This window comes from Lepidochelys olivacea (genome assembly GCF_965140295.1).
Source record: "Lepidochelys olivacea isolate rLepOli2 genome assembly, chromosome: 4".
Classification (NCBI taxonomy): Eukaryota; Metazoa; Chordata; order Testudines; family Cheloniidae; genus Lepidochelys; species Lepidochelys olivacea.
In genome coordinates this window covers 102,311,654-102,331,678 of record NC_140414.1, presented here as the reverse complement: position 1 = coordinate 102,331,678, position 20,025 = coordinate 102,311,654, and the positions used below count along the sequence as shown (strand labels likewise).

Sequence of the window (20,025 nt, the reverse complement as noted above, 5' to 3'; positions counted from 1 at the left end):
AAGTGAAAAACAAAGAGGCATTTGCATAGGAAGTGAGTGAAATGAACCTCGAGTATAAGGTCAACAAGGACATCAATGAGAACTAGAAGAGTTTATCTTGCAGATAATCTCAGCAGCTAAGAAAGCAAAGGCATTCAAAATGCTGGGATGCAAGCAGAGGATCAGCGAGGAAACTGTGAATCAGATGGCGAGGAGGGCACGCATGAAATCAGAAAGAAAAATGGGTGAAGAATACAGAATGCTCTGCAAAGAAATTCATGTGAAGATCAAAGAAGACTAGGAAGACTTCAGAAAGGAGAAATTGAGAATGGAGGCTGAAAAGTACGAGAGTCTGAAGAAGGCTGAAACAGGCTATCTTGGCAGTTCTGAAAGATAAAAATGGTGAAAGGAAAGTAGCAAGATGAATGAAATATGTACAAAATTCTACAATGATCTCTACTCCTTGCATGTCAATGTCCAGCCGTACACTTTCAAGGCAACAGGCTACAGAAGAAGTTCCTGATGTTATGTGTGGGAACTGAATACGCAGTTCGTAACATAAGGAGAAGGAACAGCCCAGAGTGGACAATATTTGGCCAGAATATCTCAAAGCACGGGAAGATACTCTCTTCAAAGCATTGGCACAATGGTTCATCTACATCAATAGCAAGTGTGTTCCGGATGCCTAGAAGAAATCGAAAACAGTACTACTGATGAAGAAAGGTGATCCAGAAGAAGTGAGCAATTATCATCCGATCACACTCCTCTCACAAGCATATAAGCTCTTCACCCGTGTCATACTCAATCAGATTAAGAAGGATCTTGAAATGTACAAAAACAGAGAACAAGCTGGTTTCCACTCAGGGACAAAGGTGGACAAAGGTGATTTCATGTTTTTGTAATTGGTATAACCAACCTGTTCAATTCAGAATCTTTAATATATGTACTTAAAATTTTTAATTTAGATTTCCCTGGTGATCTTTAACCTAAAGAACTTTGAACTTCACTGTACTCAGTAGGCTAATGAGATCCTGTTATCACTGTTGCTCATTTAGGATCTGATGCAAAGCCCACTAAAGTCAAAGGGAATCTTTTCCATTGACTTCAATGGGCTTTGAAACAGCCCCTCATGTCAATGGAATCTGTTCCAAAAACATGTTGTGTAGACTTTTTAGCACCACAGAAGTCAAGTTAATTTAAGAATATGTTTAAAAGTTGTGGGTGGGTTTTTTTTTGCCTGCCTGGATAAGAATATTAGACCCCATTTGAAATTACCACAGATATTGATGTAGCCAGGAAAATTAGTTTATTAAACAAGTACTAGTAATGATCGCCACCCATTGGAACTGTAGAACTTTATTCTTCTGAGACACTTCTTTAGTTTCAGAAATCCTAGGACTTTTTTGAAATAAAGAAAAGTTCCCTGGAAACGTGGTAAAAGGAATCAAGTTTTCTGTTAACCAGAGGAACAGCTGCTTCATGGTTCTGTAATCCACTGATAAGTGTGTGTTATAGGTCCCATTCTGTGACTGATCAGCAAAGCATATGAGTCTGTTACAGGCCCAGCTGTAACAGCTCTTGCTTTTTGCTCTGGAGGTTCCCTGTTCATTTCCCACTGGGTCACTCAAGACAGCAGCTGTCACAGTTACACAACTCCAATAGCAAAAGCATTACACTATTTGACCTTGACAGAAGTTAAGGACTATGATGTTGCATTTAGGGCTTGATTAGTTAAGGGGATGGAAGATAGGCATCCCTTGGGATGCCTAGGTTCTTCTGTTGATGATATTCTGGATGTCAGACCCAGGAATAAGATGTTGCCAGTCCAGTGCCATATCTGCACCAGCTGGGGCACTCTCTGAATAGGGAATCCCTGATACCCTCTTTGGGTTTATTCTCTGATGGCAGGGGAAGAGGGATCTCTCTGCTTGATGCTGGTGAGAAGTAATATGTTGACAATGGGGAGGAGGCATATATCTTTTTATTGAAAGGTTATCCCACGAGATGGAACTGGGCTGGTACAAGCTCCAGTGCTGGGCAGCTCTTCAATACTGGGAAGATCTCCTGGGTGGTATGGATGCCTCTGCAGAATATCTGAGGTCCTTACTTTGCTCCACCACGGGCATTAGTACGAGGATCTGTGCTGATCTGCTCAACTGCTTAAGGGATTTTGTCCTTAGAGTGGTGTTCTGTGTTCTCTCTCCAGAAGTTCTCCTCGGTCTAGGAGCTATGGTTATGCTCAGACTGGCTATATGAGTCTCTATCCCATTTATAAGTGGTTTCACGTGCTGGCTTTGCTGCTTGAACTGTTTCGGGCAGTTGGTACAGAAACCTGAATTGTCAGTGCCAGAACTACTAGTGATGGGACTGCTGATGCTGAGGCAACTGGTGCCAAAGCAGTCATCAGCAGTGACTCCATCAGTATCCTCTTCACCTTCTTTTCACTGCTCAACCCCAGAGTACAGAGAGTTTGAGGGAGCGCTGGCCAATGCTGGTTTATCTGGTCTCACTCTAGTCATAACTGTTGCCTTTGGGTCCAAAGTGATCCACATGGATGGCATCCAGTAGATGTAGGTTGAGCTGCACATCCCTAGACTTGCATGTTCAGGCTGAGGAGGACTAGCACACCGAGCACTTATCTGGGATGTGGCTCTCCCTTAGTCATCCTGTTCAGTCTCCCACAATTCTGCATGTCTGGGCTGCTCTCCTCACTCCATAGCTCACCAGAGATGGATCACTGTTTCACCACTGCATGCTCTGGCCATGCTCTCTCTTCTCCCACTTGCTGCAAGCTTTTCCAAAGCTGTAAAAGTTGTGTAACATCACTAACAAATACTCCAGAGGTAATGAAATAACTATGTACATTAGACCAAGAAAGACGGTCATATGGTAATGATGTCACTTAGTATCTGGCCTTTGGCTCATGAGCCATATAGGGTTGGTAGCATTTTGGGAGATGCTTCTAGCACAAAGGAAATTATTGGTAAGAAATTTTCCATTCTGCAGCCCAGCGTCTCCTACAATTATGGACATCTGGGAAGTAGCAAGAAGTGAACAGTTATAGGGAGGGTTATGAAAAAAGTTCGATAGGAAAGGAAATAAGGAAGTACCCCCCTTTGCTCAAAAGACTTATTTTTGGGCCACCAAATGCAGCACCTTCCTGCCAAAGGAGAACTCTGCTGAAGACCGAAAATCCACCTTATAGTGCTTAATAAAGGTTTTAGCTATAGATCAAGATGCTGCTTTGCAAATTTCTGATGTGGTCACACTTGCTTATTCAGCTCATAAGGTTGCTAGGGATGTCATGGAGTTTGCCCTGATCCCTTCTTGATCCCCTCTGATGATTTGTAGGCTATGACAATACATCATCTAATATACATACCAGTGAAGGACTTGGGAGGTCTGAGTTCCTGACATTTTGGATGGAAGGACACAAATAGAGGGCCAGATCTTCTTGTTGATTCTGTACACTTGAGATATATTTTCAGTACTCTTCAGACATCTCAGGTGTGCTACATCTTTTCAGTTGGAAAATGTGGTTTTTGGACTGAATGAAGGAAGCATAACCTCTTGGGAAGTGTGGATGGAAGAATTTACCTTTGGAAGAAAGGATTCTGGTGTCCTGAGCACTACCTTGTCCTTGTAGAACACGCACTAAGGTTGCTGTATAGATAAAGCTGCCAGGTCTGACAACTATTGAGAAACAAATCTTAATAGATAAATAAAATACCAACACTGAAGTGAAAGGCTCTAAGAGATGGCTTGTCAAGGCCCTCAAAATTAGCATTAGATTCTATTTTGGAAAGAGTGGCCTGACGGCTGGTCTGACTAATCAGACTGCTTGAAGGAATCTGGCTACCTGTAGATTGTCTGCCAGGGAGCCCAAGGACCCTGCAAATAGCACAGTAGTAAAGAGCAGACACCTGATGCGCAATGGTACTGGGCTGAAGGGCTCTGTCTATGCCTTCTTGGAGAAAGTCCAGAATGGTTGGAATCCCTGGATTTCTGGGATTTGCATTGTGCTTTGGCACCAGTTGTTGAGTCTGGACCACACAGAAGAGCACACTTTTAGTGTCCAGAACTTTCATAGACAAAAGTATGGTCTTAATAAGTCTGGACAACAGATTGAGACCCTCTAGTGCTTCCATCTGAATAGCCAGGCTCTTAGTTGAAGCTGGTTCAGACCAGGATGCAAAGCATAGGACTTTGCAAGAGAATGTCTGGTCTTCACAGAAGCTGGAGTGGAGGCTCCAGGTTCAGATCTATCTGATCTGAGAGTCAAAATCTTCTTGGCTAATGAGTTCCCAGAATTACAGTAATCTATTCTTGTTTTATTTTCTGGACCACCTTCCCCAGTAGCAGAAAGGGTGGAAACATTGCAGTAGGCCCTGCAGTCAACTGTGTGATAAGTAAGACTCTGTGTTCGTCATGGAAGTCACAGATTCCATGACCTCCGTGACTTCTGCAGCAGCCCATGTGGCTGGCCCGGGAGCCACCTGAGCAGCTCGGACCAGTTGCACCGGCTGCTGCTGGGGAAGTCTCGCTCCCCCCCGCCTCCCAGCAGCAAAGGTTTGGGTGTGTGGGGGCTCAGGGCTGGGGATTGGGATGTGAGGTGGTTCTTACCTGGGGGGATAGGGGGCTTCCCAGAAGGGTGACAGGAAATTCCCTCCCTTAGCACCACGTGCCCGCAGGCACTGCCCCCACTGGCCACAGTTCCCAGCCAATGGGAGCTGCAGAAGCTGGGGTTTGGGGCGGAGCGGAGGCAGCATGTAGAGCTAGTAGCAGGAGGTCGCTGCTTCCTAGGAGCCAGGTAGGGAACCTGCCCCAGCCCCACAAACCACCCTCCCTGCGGCGCCCCCTGGCTGCAACCCTCCCTTCCTACCCCCCAAGTACCCGTGGAGTCACCCCTCCCAGCACCCACAGCACTCCCAAGGCCACCTCCCTGAGCTGCCTCCCACAGTTTTAGTCAGGGGTATATAGTAAAAGTCATGGACAGGTCATGGGCCGAGAAAGGAGGAGTACAGGAAGGAGTACAGGAAAGTTCCTTCAACCTGAGTCTGGCTATAATCACCACCACCATCTTTCTAAAAACCCTGGAGACTATGGACAGGCTGACCAGGAGTGTTCGGTACTGATAATGTCTCCTGCTGTAGGTGAACCTCAGAAGTCTGTGGTGGCACAATCTGATGGGGATATGGAGATATGTGTCTTCTAGATCCACTGAGGTCAAATAGTTCCCCCAGAACAGGGATGACACCATAGAGGACTGCATCTACATCTGAAACTTCATTTTCATCCATCCATCCATTAAGCCTTCTGAGTTTGAGTATGGCTCTGATTCCAACCCCCTCTCCCCTGCCTTCCTGTGAACTTCTGAATGATGAAGAAGATGGAATAGAACCCAGAGAACCTTTCTTCTGTGGGAACACTCTCTATCATTCTCAGATCCAGAAGATGAGATATTTTGTTCTGGATCAGATTGTGTTTTCAAGGGTCTCTGGAAACTGGCACCTGGATGAAGAATGGATGGGATGGAGCCTGCAGCTTGAGGAAGTATCTCTAGATCACTATCTCCCTGATCCACTTGTCTGTAGCCAATGAAAACCATTCCTTTAGGAAATGGGAAATTCTACCCCCAGCTTCAGCTCTGGGTGGAGCCCTATGTGACCTGTGTCATAAAGTGGGTGGAGGTTCAGACTCCTCTGGACTTTTGTCCCAAACCATGATTCAGCTCTTTTCCTTTGGAGAATCTGTTGTGCCTGTGCTGGTATCTCTGTGAGGATGAAGGGCAAAAGGAGTGCCTCTGTCTGAAGGTTGGTCAATATTCTCTCCTGAGGACACTGAGTGGACAAGAGAGAGACTGTTTGGATTTTGCCACACTGTCAGCCACCACCTTATCCAGCTCTTTTCCAAAGAAGAGGAACCCTGTAAGCTTGGCTGAGCAAAGGGCATGCTTAGAGTGCATATCCACTTTCCAAGACCAAAGCTCAGTGCCACCTGATTACCGAGCTGGAAGCCACGGCTTGGGCTAAGAACCTCATTGCATCTAATGCTGTTGCTAGGGGTGACTTTCTTTAAAATGGAAACAGAGTCAGGGTGATCTCTGTCCTTACGGACTTTAAGATCTTCCAGCCACGAGAGAGATGCTCTTGCAAAGCAGGGAGGAGGACTGAAGGGGCATCACAGCCAAGGTGGAGGATTTTGAGAGGAGAAATTTACTCTAAGACTTACTCTCAGGAGCCTGTTCAGGTTTGATTTGAATCATGGAGACAACCTTATTGCACATAGTCTAGAACTTTTCAGAGGGGCAAAAAATCTTTGCTGTATTTTTTCCCAATCCTGATCAGACTTGGAGTCCAATAGCTCACCATCCTCAGTGGATGAGGGGGAAGGAGGAGGTGGAAGAAGAGTCGGAGGACTTTTATCTCCTGAATATTTTGAGCTTTTCCCCTTTTCTGCTTTTTTTTTATTTAACTCTTTTTGTTTGCTTTTGGAGCCTGGAGGCTCTGCTGTGCCATGGTGAGGCCTTTTACAGCTTGCCTTCTTTAGGGCTTGAAGCCCTCTGAAGGGATCTGTCTCTGAATCATACCCCATTGGCTCTCCTTCCCCCTGGGTCGGAGTCCCCTTGGACTCTGATCCAGGTTGACTTGGAAGGGAGAGGGGCTGATTAGAAGCCCTGCTATTTTTCCCCAGGGCAATCATGACCCACTTTAAGACTTGGGGTGGAGGGAACCTGCGAGTCTCCTTCTTTGTTCTGTAGAGGCCCTTGGGACTTACTCCCCAAGTTGAGTGGTCAGGGTCCTCCTTGCTTTTGGAACTTCGCCCTGCTCTGCACTGGAATTCCAGATCCATTATTCCTCTGCTGAATAGTGGCTGCCTTGATGGGTAGAGGACTCTCCCTGCCTGTTTGACTCATGGCCCTGGGACCTAATGGAGTTAGGGTTGGTTGGATGGGTGCAGGCTGGGCACAACTCGTCATCTGCCAAGCCTGGGAAGGATGCCTCATATATAGATCGCCACTTGGATTTGAGCCAGTGTTTTCTTGGCAGTTCTGCTATACCTGCATAGGGGCAGAGGAGCTGGCAGGGAGATAGACGCTGCAGAGGAAGCTGAGGGAGGGTTATACTCCCGGCCGGTTAACCAACCCATGGAGGAGGATGACTGCTAAAATGGAAGAACACTGCTCCCTGCTGCCCAAGAATGGGGCAGATATTTAAAAAAAAAATAAAGGTGACGACAGGAGCAACTGAAGCAGCCAAACTGTCTGCTGCTGTGGAGGCAGAGACTCTGGTGGGAGTGGAGGGGACCTGGCCACAGTGTGCAATGCCAAAATGCTGATCCGCCTCCAGTGAGCTGCAGAGTGAGGAGAGCAGCCCAGATATCCAGAATTGTGGGAGATGCTGGGCTGCAGAAGAGGCATAGGGTGTGTCCATCCTTGATGCGGACCAGTACACTGCAGGAGGCTAGGTTTGTATCCTGAGGGCTTGGACTTCACCACAAGGTGTGGTAGTTGGCATGAAGTGCCTTGCCTGACTGTAGAGGAGGGTGTGCAGGGGGACTGAATGGTTTTTCTCTCTTTTTTTAAAGGTACATCCTTTAGAGAAAAAGCGATGATAATATTTTTCATTAAAAGGTTGAAAGAACTGACTTAAGGTCTCTGAAGGTCGGAAACTTGCTGGGTTCTGTCTTGCTGCCATGGGTGGTAAAAGGGAACTGAGGGAGGAATGCAGCCACTCTGTCTTTTATGCCCTTTCATGGGAACACAAAGAGGCACAGGGAATATACATGGCTCCCACAGACACTGCCATTCAAAAAACTTCAGTCTCGCATGCAAGCAGTGCATACACCTTGACAGTACTATCCACACTGACACATACTTGAAGAAGAATTGACTATTCTGGACTATTTCCTCCGGTTTCAGTTCAGATACTTCCCATTTCACTAGGGAGATGAGCCTGATAAGGATGTATGTTTGTACTTCTCTAGCAGGATTTCATTTGTTCTGTGCATATGGAGACAGGAACATTCTTTAAGGGAATGAATCCCTACCTTAAGAGAGGAAGGAAGAAAGAGGTGCAAGTAACAGTATGAGACTGCTGCTTTTAACGACCCGAGGAAGCCCTCAGTTGTTGGTTGAGAGAGGTATTTAAGAAAATGAAAAACGTTTTTATTCCATTACCAAGTACAGGGAATAGAAAACTAAAGAAAAGAACAAACAGTAATTAATAAACAAAAAGAAAGTAACAGGTGAGTGAGTTAGGTTTCCCACGATATGGTTACTTCTGACAACTTAGATGCCTCCATGGGGAGCATCTAGCAGGTCCTTGTAATTGGCCTTGACTCATGGGGCACTATCCCCTCCAAGATTAAGAGGAGGAAGAGAGAGTTGTGTGTACACAGGGCCCCAAACCAATTTCACTGTGAATCAGCTGGGGTCGGTCCCCCAGGGATTTACATGCACCATGGAAAATGCCAGAAAATTACAATCCTCATTCTATCCTTTGCACAAAGGACAGCACCCTGTAAAAAGGGCAAACAGGCCTGCCCTTTCTCCCTTGTTTTGTGAGCTTACTGGAAGAGAACCAGAGTCTGCAAATCATGCACCTCATAGGATCATCCAATTTGTCCATTTATTCTCAAGACACCACACTGTTTTTTACATGGAAGAGTTGAGACAAAGAAAGAAAAAGTATAAATAAAATTAGAAACATATATTTAAAATATAGGCATTTAATATATAATTATTAAGTGTACATATATGAAATGAAGAAGAGGCAAAGTTAAAAGAGAAAGAGATTAGAAAACATAATCAGCAAATAGAATACCAGACAATGGCAGCAAGACTTACAGTGTAAACAATGTTTCCCAAGAGCAGGTAGTCTGAAGTTTTACCATTGCCAAATACAGTACCTGCAGGAAAAAAAAGAATGATGATTAAAAAAAAAAAAGGTTTATTTATGGGCAATTCCATTTTTGTAAAGGTATAGTCTAACAGGACTCTTTCTGTTGGATACTGGGTCTGGTGCTCCCAACACAAGACAAGGCAGAACTTCCTGAAATGAATGCCTTTTAGATCATCTTTAGTAGTGGTGACCAATGACTGGTCAGAGCAGGGAGAGCAATTATTAATGCCTTCGCTCTCCAGAACTTTCCAGCCATGAATTATGCAAGAAACAAGAGCTTCCCATAAAAGCTAAATGTATTTTTTAATCACATAATTTACACACACAATAACTTCCCTCAAGGCACATCTGAAGTATACATATTTTTGGACATGATACTGTCTGTCTGTCTGTCCGCCTGCATATCTATCTATCTAAGCAAACATATTTCTGGAATAAGGATAGCCAACTCTTTTGCCCTAGCATTTTAATTCTTATTTGGGATGTTTGTTATTTGAACCGCACAAAATTGGACAGCTTTGTGAATTTGTGTATTTAATGTGTGTGTATACAAGTTTGTGTGTGGATATACACATGTTATATACACTAACTTATATATACTAACTCATACACAAACATAAGTATCTGTGTATATATAAAAAAACATTTGCAAAGGCTTCCTGAAACATGAATTTTGAAGCAGTGCCTTCATACTTGTTTACACAGAACATACTTGATTGCCTGCTTCCAGCAGTACCAGCTTTTATGATCACAGTTCTCTGAAGGGTCTTAGTATGTAGGATAATTGTAGTCTCCAGAATACTTATGTGATGTTGCGCCTGGAAAAACCAAATTGACTGAAGCATCTCTGAGTGGACTCCTCATCCTTGATGTTTTGGTGCTCACTAAAATGTGTGTATGTTCAATATAGAAGCATAGCATCAACTGCACTGCCGTGCAGGATGAGTACAGCATTAACTGCACCCAGGGGCGGCGAGTTATATACACTTGTGGTGCCTGGGCACCAGCAATATTCAGGCCTGGGGGCCTGGTTCCACCAGTGTTTGGGGCCGGGTCTCTCCGCCGGCCCCACCTGCCGCCCCCTGCATCTCCCCCGAGTGTCCCCCAACCCCCACTTGCTGCCCCCGCTCACCTCCCCCTGGTCCCGGAGCCTGCAGCTCACCTGCTCTGCCGGCTCCCCGGATCAACTGCTGCCGCAGGTCCTAGTGCCCCCTATTCACTAATGGCAAGGCAGGCTGCCCTTACCCTGCCCTTCCTCCCTAGCCCTGAGCCTCTTCAATGCCCCAAACCCCTCAACCCCAGCCCCAGACAGAGCCCTCATCCTCCCACACCCTAATCCTCTATCCCAGCCCTGAGCCCCTCCCACACCCCAAACCCCTCAACCCCAGCCCCAGACAGAGCCCTCATCCCCGCACCCTAATCCTCTGTCTCAGCCCTGAGCCCGTCCCACACCCCAACCCCCCTCATCCCCAGGCAGAGCCCTCATCCCCCCGCACCCTAATCCTCTGCCCCAGCCCTGAGCCCCCTCCCACACCCCAAACCTCATCCTCAACCCCACAGCCCTCACCCCTGTACCCCCTCCCCCACCCAAACTCCCTCCCAGAGCCTGCACCCCGCACCCCCTCCTGCACCCCCACCCATTGCCCCAGCCCAGAGCCTACACCCAAACTCCCTCCCAGACCCTGCACCCCTCCTGCACCCTAATCCCCAGCCCAGGGCCTGCACCCCAGATCTCCTCCCCCCACCCAAACTCCCTCCCAGAGATTTAGGCAGGTGGGGGGGTGGAGTTTTGGGGGGGCGGGTTCTGGGCACCACCAAAATTTCTATAAACCTGTCACCCCTGACTGCACCTTATACTGCAACCAAACCAGAAAGTTTATTATGTTGTACAGATCTAATCACTTTAGCAATGGAAAGGAAGCACTACTGTATGTAATAATGTTTTTATGAAGCAAGGAGGGAGACAAAAATGGAGTGGGATGAGAGACTCAAAAGAAAAAGGAGACAGGTGGTGAGAAAGGGGAAGAAAAAGAAGGGAAATTTGGGTGGCAGTATAGAAGGAAATAATGGTCAAGTCAGAGGAAAAAAAGAGAGGGGAGCTCTTTTCCTCTTTACTCAGTTTGGGTTGAGAGCATGAGAAAGATACAGAACTCAACAAGCAGGTAGTTGCAGTCTGTAGTAGAAAGTATACTGCACAATCCACCTTTTGCTACCTTGCCTTGCATTAGGTTTATTGATATTCTGTTGATTAATTTCATTATTCCACTGTTTGTGAATTTGAACATTTTATTTGTTGTCCCTTTATATCCCTTCTACAAAAGGCTGGAACAGAAATTAGTTTTATCGTGCATCAGAAGTGCTGCTGTCTCTCCCCTTCAAAAGAAATAACTAACGGCTCATCAGGATACTGGGATGTGAGCAGTGTCATACTCAAGAATCATAAAGTTACTTTTTTACTGACAGAATTAGAAAATTATGACAAAATCTTATTTTAGGAAAACGGGAAATTCCAAAGCTTAATCAGCCTTCACTTTGTTTAGTGACCGTGGCAATAGCTGCTGTTAGTGACAGCTCTTCTGTTGGTCGACAGTGAAAAAACTGGTACTGACACAGCTACAACTACACTGCATATTGAAAAAAAACCTGACAGTCAGAGGGATTGGGCCTATTACTACTTGCTGACATGATATATGTTGCTGCCACAAAAGCTATAGATGTGGATGTTCCTGCCTGTTTCAACACTAGATATACACAAGACCAAGAGAGGTGCACAGACTGAGTAGAAGCAAAGTAGAAGTAGAAGTTTGCCTAGGGGGAGAGCCCAAAGATTTTGTTTGCCTTTCAGCCTTCTGGGAACAGTAAATACAACAACTGAAGAGAAGAGGCTCTTGATACGTTAAAAAGAAAGAAAATATGGACAGTGAGGAACAGCTGTTGTGACCTGCACAGGATGCGCCATGTTTGTCTTTCTGCTGGAGGACAGAAGCGTCTTCATCTGTATGAGTGCAAGCTGGTCTCCATAGTGGAAGAAAAGATTAAAGGACTGGAGACCCAAGTATTGACCCAAGCATTGCATCAGAGAAAATGAAGACTTCCTGGTTAGAAGTTAGGATTTGGTACTGTGGGTACAGCATGCTGAAGAATTGGAGAGGGTAATACAGGGGAGACTGAAGAGCAGGGAAGAAAATTGGCAGCGTGTGACCTGCACAAGAAGAAGAACCAATACACCCCTAATACAGATAGATCTAAGCAACCGCTTTCAGACTCTGGGCACAGGTTCTACTGCTAAAATGCCTTGGAAGAGTCATCTGAGGGAAGAAATCAGAAGGAGACCCTGTCGACCGGAAGGCATGGGATGTGTTGTCTTAGGGATGGGGGGTTCCATGACCACAACTCCCAAAAGGAGGAGAAGGGTGGTGGTGGTGGTCAGGGATTCCTCCTAAGGGAGATAGAGTCATCCATCTGCCATCTGGACCAGGAATCCCAAGAACAGTGCTGCTTGCCCAGAGCTAGAATTTAGGATGTGACTGAGAGTCTGCCAAGACTCATTAAGCCCCTAGACCACTACCAATTCCTACTTATCCACGTGGGCACCAATGATACTGCCAAGAGTGACCTTGTATGGATCACTGCAGACAACATGGCTCTGGGAAGAAGCATAAAAGAATTTGGGGCTCAAGTGATGTTCTCATCCGTCCTCCCTATTGAAGAAAAGGTCCAGGAAGGGACTATCATTTCATGGAAGTAAATGCATGGCTACCCAGGTGGTGCTGGTGAGAGAGATTTGCCTTCTTCAACAATGAGCTGATGTTCCAGGAAAAAGGATTACTTTGTTGAGTTGGGCTCCATCTATCAAATACTGTGAAGAGCATCTTTGGACATTGTCTGCATAACTTGATGAGAGCTTTAAACTATGTCTTATGGGGGACAGTGGCAAAAAACTGTCCAATGCACATCTAGGCTCAAGTAATGAAGACAAAGGAAAGGGCTTAAATTCTGGAAAAGGGACTAGAAAACCACAACTGCATTAAAAAGGCAAGAAGAAAAACAACAGGGCAGTCTGCAAAATATCTTCGATGTCTGTATACCAATGCAAGAAGTATAGGGAAACAAGCAGGATGAACTACAAGTTATGGCATATGAAGAAAATTATGACTTAATTGGCATTACAGTGACTTGGTGGGACAACTACCATGATTGGAGTACCAGCATAAATACACTTGCTCAGATTCAAGAGCAAGTGAGCGGCAGATCCACTTAGAGTCTCTGGGTGAAGATAAAAAGGGACAAGAATAGTAGCCATGTTATGGTAGTCGTCTATTCCAGACCACAAAATGAGGAAGAGTAAGTGGCGAGGCATTCTAAAAGCAGGTAACAAGATTATATCTTGTATATAAGGCATATCTTGACTTTAGTGTGACTTTTGATACTGTCTCGCATGACCTACTCATAAAAAAACTAGGGAAATTCAGCCTACAAGGAGCTACTATAAGGTGAGTGCATAACTGGTTGGAAAACCATTCCCAGACAGTAGTTATCAGTGGTTCACAGTCAAGCTGGAAGGGCATATCAAGTGGGGTCCCACGGGCAGGGCTGTTCCTAGGGGTGTGTGGGGCCTGGGACATAGGTGCCGAATTTCTAATCTGCTGGGGGGTTCTCCCCCTAACTCTGCCCAAGCCCTGACCCCACCCCACCCATTCCCCCAAGGCCCCACCCCTGGCCCTGCTCCTCCCCCCACCCAGTTCTGCTCTGCCCGCCTTTTCCCGCCCAGTTCTGCCCCCTCCCCGAGCATGCTGCTCCCTCGCTCCTCTCCTCTCCCCCCACCGCCTCCTGATGCTGTGAAATATCTGATCTGTGGCAGGTGGCAGGTGCTGAAAACGAGGGGAAGGCTCTGATCAGTGGGGCCCACAGGAGAGCATGAGGCATCGGGGGGGAAGGGGAGGTTCTGGTAGGTGAGTTCTTCCTTGCCACCCACACCTGCCTGCTCACCTGCTGCTCACCTCCCCGCTCGCCTCCTCATCCTGCTCGGCCCAATTTGCCATAACCAAGGGATGGCTCTACTCACAGGGATCAGTTCTGGGTCTGGTTCTGTTTAATATATTCATGCACGATTTATATAATGGCATAGACAGTACTTATAAAGTTTGTGGATGATACCAAGTTGGGAGGGGTTGCAAGTGCTTTGGAGGACAGGAGTAAAATTCAAAATGATCTAGACAAACTGGAGAATTGGTCCGAAGAAAATAGGATGAAATTCGATAAGGACAAATGCAAAGTACTCCACTTAGGAAGGAACAATCAGTTGCACACATACAAAATGGGAAGTGACTGCCTAGGAAGGAGTATGGCAGAAAGGGATCTGGGGTGTCACAGTGGATCACAAGCTAAATATGAGTCAACAGTTTAACACCGTTGCAAAAAAAAAGCAAACAACATTCTGGGATGTATTAGCAGAAGTGTTGTAAGCAAGGCACAAGTAGTGGTTCAGAAAGTTGAGGAAACAACTAGGAGGTCATCCATTTTGGATCTTATTTTGACCACCAGGGATGAATTAGTTGCAAACACGAAGGTAGTCGGGAACTTGGGAGGAAATGATCATGATGTTATAGAATTCAAGATCCTAAGGAAAGGAGGACATGAGAATAGCAAAACAAGGACACTGGACTTCAGAAGGGGAGATTTCAACCAACTCAGAGAAATAATAGGCAAGATCCCATGGAAAGACCAATTAGGAAGAAAATGAGATGAAGGGAGCAGTTCCTAAAAGATATAATACTAGAGGCTCAACATCAAGCTATTCCAATGCAGAGGAAAGATAAGAAGAGCAACAGGGGGACAATGTGGCTGCACAAGGAGCTTTTTAGCTATCGAAAACACCAAAGGGATATACACAGCAAAAGGAAGGAGGGGCATGTCACCAAGGAAGTATACATGGGAATAGCACAAGTATGTAGGGACAAAAACAGGAAAACCAAGGCAAAGAATGAGTTACAGCTGTCCAGGAATGCTAGAGACAACAAGAAGGGGTTTTTCAGATATGCCAGACAAAAAAGAATGGTCAGGGATGGTGTGGGTCCATTGCTCAACAGAGAAGGTGAGCTGGTAATGGAAGATGATAGGAAGGCAGAGCTGCTCAATGCCTACTTTGCTTCAGTCTTCTCACAAAAAAAATTAAGTTACCAGATGACTAGCAAAGTTACCATAGACAATAAAGGGGAAGGGATGCAGATCAGGATACGTCAAGAATATATCAGAGAACTTCTGACCAATTTGAATGAATTCAAGACAGCGGGGCCCGATGCTATTCACCCTCGGGTGCTGAAGGAATTAGCTGAAAAAAAAATGTCAGCGCCACTGGAAATAATGGAGGCAAACTTCTGGATGACAGGAGAAGTCCCAGAAAACCGGAGAAGGGCTTATGTACTGCCCATCATTAAAAAGGGGAAAAAGGAGGACCTGGGAAACTATAGACCAGTCAGCCTGACCTTGATATCTGGGAAGCTACTAGAACAATGTACAAAACATTTAATTTGCAAATACCTGGAGGATGCACAGGTAATCATTAGCAGCCGGCATGGATTTACTAAGAACAAATCATGCCATTCCAACTTGATTTCTGTCCTTGACAGGGTAACTGGTTCGGTGGATAGGGGAAATGTGGTGGACACAACATACCTGGACTTGGCTTTTGACACAGTCCCACATGACATTAAATTGGAGAAATGCGGGCTCAGAGGAACTACCATTAAGTCAATACATACTGGTTAAACAACTGCAAACAATGAGTTAAGTATTAATGGAATGATGTCAGATTGGAAGGAGGTCTTGAGAGGGGTTCTGCAAGCTTGACACAAAACTAGAGGAGTTGCCAATATTTTGAAAGGCAGAAGATAAGGACAGATTCCATCAACTCAGCCAAAATAGGATACAGAATGGGTTAAGAGGGGCAACCCAAACAAATTTAATGACCAGTGAGTAATTTCTCATTGTCATTTGTCCCTTCCTTCTCCCATCCTTTGGAAAATTCCAGATCATCAGCAGACATATTAAGCAGTCCTACAAGGGAAGGTGGGTTTATATGAAAGGTGACTTGGAATATGTTAAATATTAAGTTTGTCTCTGCTACCTATAAACACATGGAAAAGTGAGAAACATTTGTAGGGAACTGACTATAGCTTTGCAGATTTTTAGCTTTGCAACTTTTTAGTCTGGGGACCTTAGTCCAAACCTGTGCAGGAGGTGGAAATACCCTTAGGTTAGAGTGATCTCTCAGTGGCAGAGGTGGAGTTAAGCCCATTTGTTCACAAGTATGTAATCAGTGACTGTTAGGGTATGTCTACACTACGAGATTAGGTCGATTTTATAGAAGTCGATTTTTAGAAATCAATTTTATACAGTCGATTGTGTATGTCCACACTAAGCATATTAAGTCAGCGGAGTGCATCGTCACTAGCCTGGCTAGCATCGACTTACAGAGCGGTGCACAGTGGGTACCTATCCCACAGTTCCTGCAGTCTCCACTGCCCATTGGAATTAAGCTCCCAATGCCTGATGGGGCAAAAACATTGTTGCGGGTGGTTTTGGGTACATGTCGTCAGTTGCCCCTCCCTCCGTGAAAGCAACGGCAGACAATCATTTTGTGCCTTCTTTCTTGGGTTACTGATGCAGACGCCATACCGTGGCAAGCATGGAGCCTGCTCAGCTCACCGTCACCATACATCTTCTGAGTGCTGCTGGCAGACGCGGTACTGCATTGCTACACAGCAGCAATTCCTGATAGCTATCGTACGTGTCCTGGGTGCTCCTGGTAGACCTCGGTGAGGTAGATCAGAGGAGCCTGGACAGACATGGCTATCCTCCTCTTAGAGCACCGAATGGGAACCAGAGACTCTAGGTAATTCTCTTCTTTAAGTTTCATCTCATGGAGATTCAGTCCTGCCTGGAATATCATGCGAGCTGGAGGCTTCTGCCTCAGGCTGCTCTCCCAGACGGCAGCACCGCGCGGTCGCACCTACCCCAGCCTACCCCTTGCTCCCATGCCCCATGAAGCCTGGATAATAGTAAGGAGCAGTTCAACTAGACTGAGCAAGTGCAGAATGGTGGTAGAATGTGCCTTTGGATATTTAAAAGCTCGTTGGCGCTATTTGCTGACTAGGTCAGACCTCAGCGCAACAGACATTCCCATTGTTATTGCTGCTTACTGTGTGCTCCATAATATCTGTGAGAGTAAGGGGGAAACATTTATGGCGGGGTAAGAGGTTGAGGCAAATTGCCTGGCGTCCAATTTTGAGCAGCCAGACACCAAGGTGATTAGAAGAGCACAGCAAGTGCTGTGCATCAGAGAGGCTTTGAAAACCAGTTTCATGACTGGCCAGGCTTCGGTGTGACAGTTATATGTGTTTCTCCTTGCTGCAAACCCGCCCCCTTTGTTGATTTTAATTCCCTGTAAGCCAACCACCCTCCCACCTTCGAAATAAAGTAACTATTGTTTTGAAACAATGCATTCTTTCTTTATAATTAAAACAAAAGTGAGATAACTGACAAGGTAGCCTGGGTGGGGTGGGGGAGGAGGTAAGGATAAGGCCACATTGCTTATTGTAGCCACACTAAAAATCAAACTGTTTGAATGACAGCCTTCTGTTGCTCGGGCCATCCTCTGGAGTGGAGTGGCTGGGTGCCCGGAGCCTCCCCCCACCCCCCGCATTCTTGGGCGTCTGGGTGAGGAGGCTATGGAACATGGGGAGGAGGGCAGGCAGTTATACATTGGATGCAGTGGGGGGCTCTGTGCTCTTGTTGGCTTTCCTACAGCTCCAACAGATGCTTCATCATGTCTGTTTGCTCCCCCATTAGCCTCAGCATCGCCTCCTGCCTCTGCTCTTCGCGCTCACTTAATTCTTTCCTGGCCTCTGCCATTGAATGCCTCCATGCATTAAGTTGTGCCCTATCAGTGTGGGAGGACTGCATGAGCTCAGAAGTGTGTGAAAATCACGAGTGTGTTTTTTTTCACCTTCTAATTTGTGATAACCTCAGGGACGGAGATAATAGGGGGAGTGTAGAAACATTTTATGCTCTACTATTCCGGGGGACTGCATGGTCACCTGTGCTGCTGAGTTCGCCACGCTGACCAAACACAAAATGAAACTGAAAAGTTCCTGGGGCTTTTCCTGTGTACCTGGCTAGTGCATTGGAGTTCAAAGTGCTGTCCAGAGCAGTCACAATTGAGCACTCTGGGATAGTTCCCTGAGGCCAATACCGTCAATTTGCATCCGCACTACCCCAAATTCGACCCAACAAGGTCGATTTTAGCGCTACTCTCCTTGTCGGGGAGGAGTACAGAAGTCCATTTTAAGAGCTCTTTAGGTCGATGGAATGGGATTGGGTGTGTGGATGCAGTCATTTTTAAATCGACCTAAGGTGGCTAAATTCAACCTAACCCGTAGTTTAGACCAGGCCTTAGTGTCATAGTAGCCAGAGACTCTACTTAAGGTGTTAGAAATGGACAAACTATCTTTGTACCTCAAAAGGGCTACATATGAAGTAGGTAAAACTAAATGGTTCTCTCTACATTCACGATGTGTAGTTTCTTCTCAAGGGGAGAGGAAGGATTTGGATAGATGATTGGAAGGATCATGGGCTTATTAACATGGAAGTCCAAAACCACTTAGGACTTTCTAGACAAATGAAACAACATTCTGTCAGATGAAAAACTCTAAGAATGGGAGTTAATCTACTGAACTTAATTATTCAACATGCTAAGATGAGGTTTTAGCAATGAATGGAGATACTTTCATAGTCAAAAGATGCAAAAAAACTTTCACACACGTCCCCACAGACCTTAGAGGCCACCCAGATAGTAATTGTCTCGTCCAATCTGATTTTGCATAGTGTCCAGAGGAGAACAGGAAAGTGAAAATATAATGTAACGCCTTTTCCCAAATCAGAGGAATGCATTTCACCACAGGAAGGAGAGGTCTAAGAGCAGAAGCATAGGATCTGAAGGCAAACCTATTAGTTTAACACCTGTTGCAGAGTGAGAGGCCACCTTCCGGTGTATGCCCCTTAGCTCCAGAATAAAAGAAGAGAAGACTGAACTATGGAAATCACTTTCTCTTTTTTATTCTGGAACCAGCTAGATTAAAAAAGACTTGAGAACTGAAGTATGGGGGTGTCCTCAATGCTTCTTCGATGAAGGCTGGTACAATGTAGAGCCTTTAAAACACAAAAATACCAACCCTTGATTCCCATCACAAACAGATTTTTAGTTATACAAGGTTCCATCTCCAATTCTGTAACATACCTTCCAAGAGACTACAGGTGAGTCAGACCAAGTCTCTGCACCTCAGCCTCCTCTTCTATAAAATAGGGACAATATTACTCTACCTCAGTGCTTTTTCAGTTCTGAGGAATTCAGAAAGAAGGCACTAATTACCACAAAAGCAGCACCAGAACTAACGCATCACTGGAACAGAGCAGGTAGGAATCAAACATATGGGGTAAAGGTAGTAAAGGGTTTGAGAGAGACAGTCATTATTCCTCAAGAAAAAGAAAGTCTGCTAAGAAGATGGAGGGCTCCCTGAAGTATTTCTCAGATATTTTCTGCACCAGTGGGAGCTTGTCAGATAGTCACAGGATCCTCTGAAGGGTTAATTTTGACATTCTTCCTGCCAGTGGGGTCCTATGCAGTCTTATAGGAATTCTTGAAAGATGCTCTCCAAAAGTTATCAGGGACTGGAAACCTGCAAACTGGCGTAGAGTCACCAGATTGTTCTTAATCATGGTCTTTTCTAGCTAGGTGTTTCCTAATTTTGTCCCTATTCTCCATGTCCCTTCCTATATCAATCTTGCTCCTATCTTCTAATCTGAAAGAGAAATTACTATACTGAACAAAGGGAACAGAACTGGAAAAACTGAAAGCTAGACTTCATGTTTATAGCAGAGAAGACAAAAATAATAAATAAATGAGATGTAAGGGGTGAAGTCTTTATGCTTTTCACTATTCCTTTTCTCCATGCTTCCTGATAGAGGATGCTACAGTGCTGGTAGTCTAGAATTTTCCTCATGATGAAAGAAGAAACAGATGAACAAGAAATGGGATGGAAGAGAAATCTCAGAACAAAGAAGAGATGGAGTATAAGGAAAACAC

The 20,025-nt window shown here is 45.5% G+C and overlaps 1 protein-coding gene across 3 annotated transcripts in view; it reads right to left on the bottom strand.

Annotated features, from left to right (window-relative positions):
• ATP8A1 (ATPase phospholipid transporting 8A1) overlaps positions 1 to 20,025 on the bottom strand; it is a 245,376-nt gene that overhangs the window by 35,082 nt on the left and 190,269 nt on the right. For all 3 annotated transcript variants that reach the window (XM_084625418.1, XM_084625417.1, XM_084625419.1), the window contains one exon: positions 8,828 to 8,889. In XM_084625418.1, coding sequence (XP_084481544.1) covers positions 8,828 to 8,889 — 62 coding nt within the window. The remainder of the gene's footprint in view (positions 1 to 8,827; positions 8,890 to 20,025) is intronic.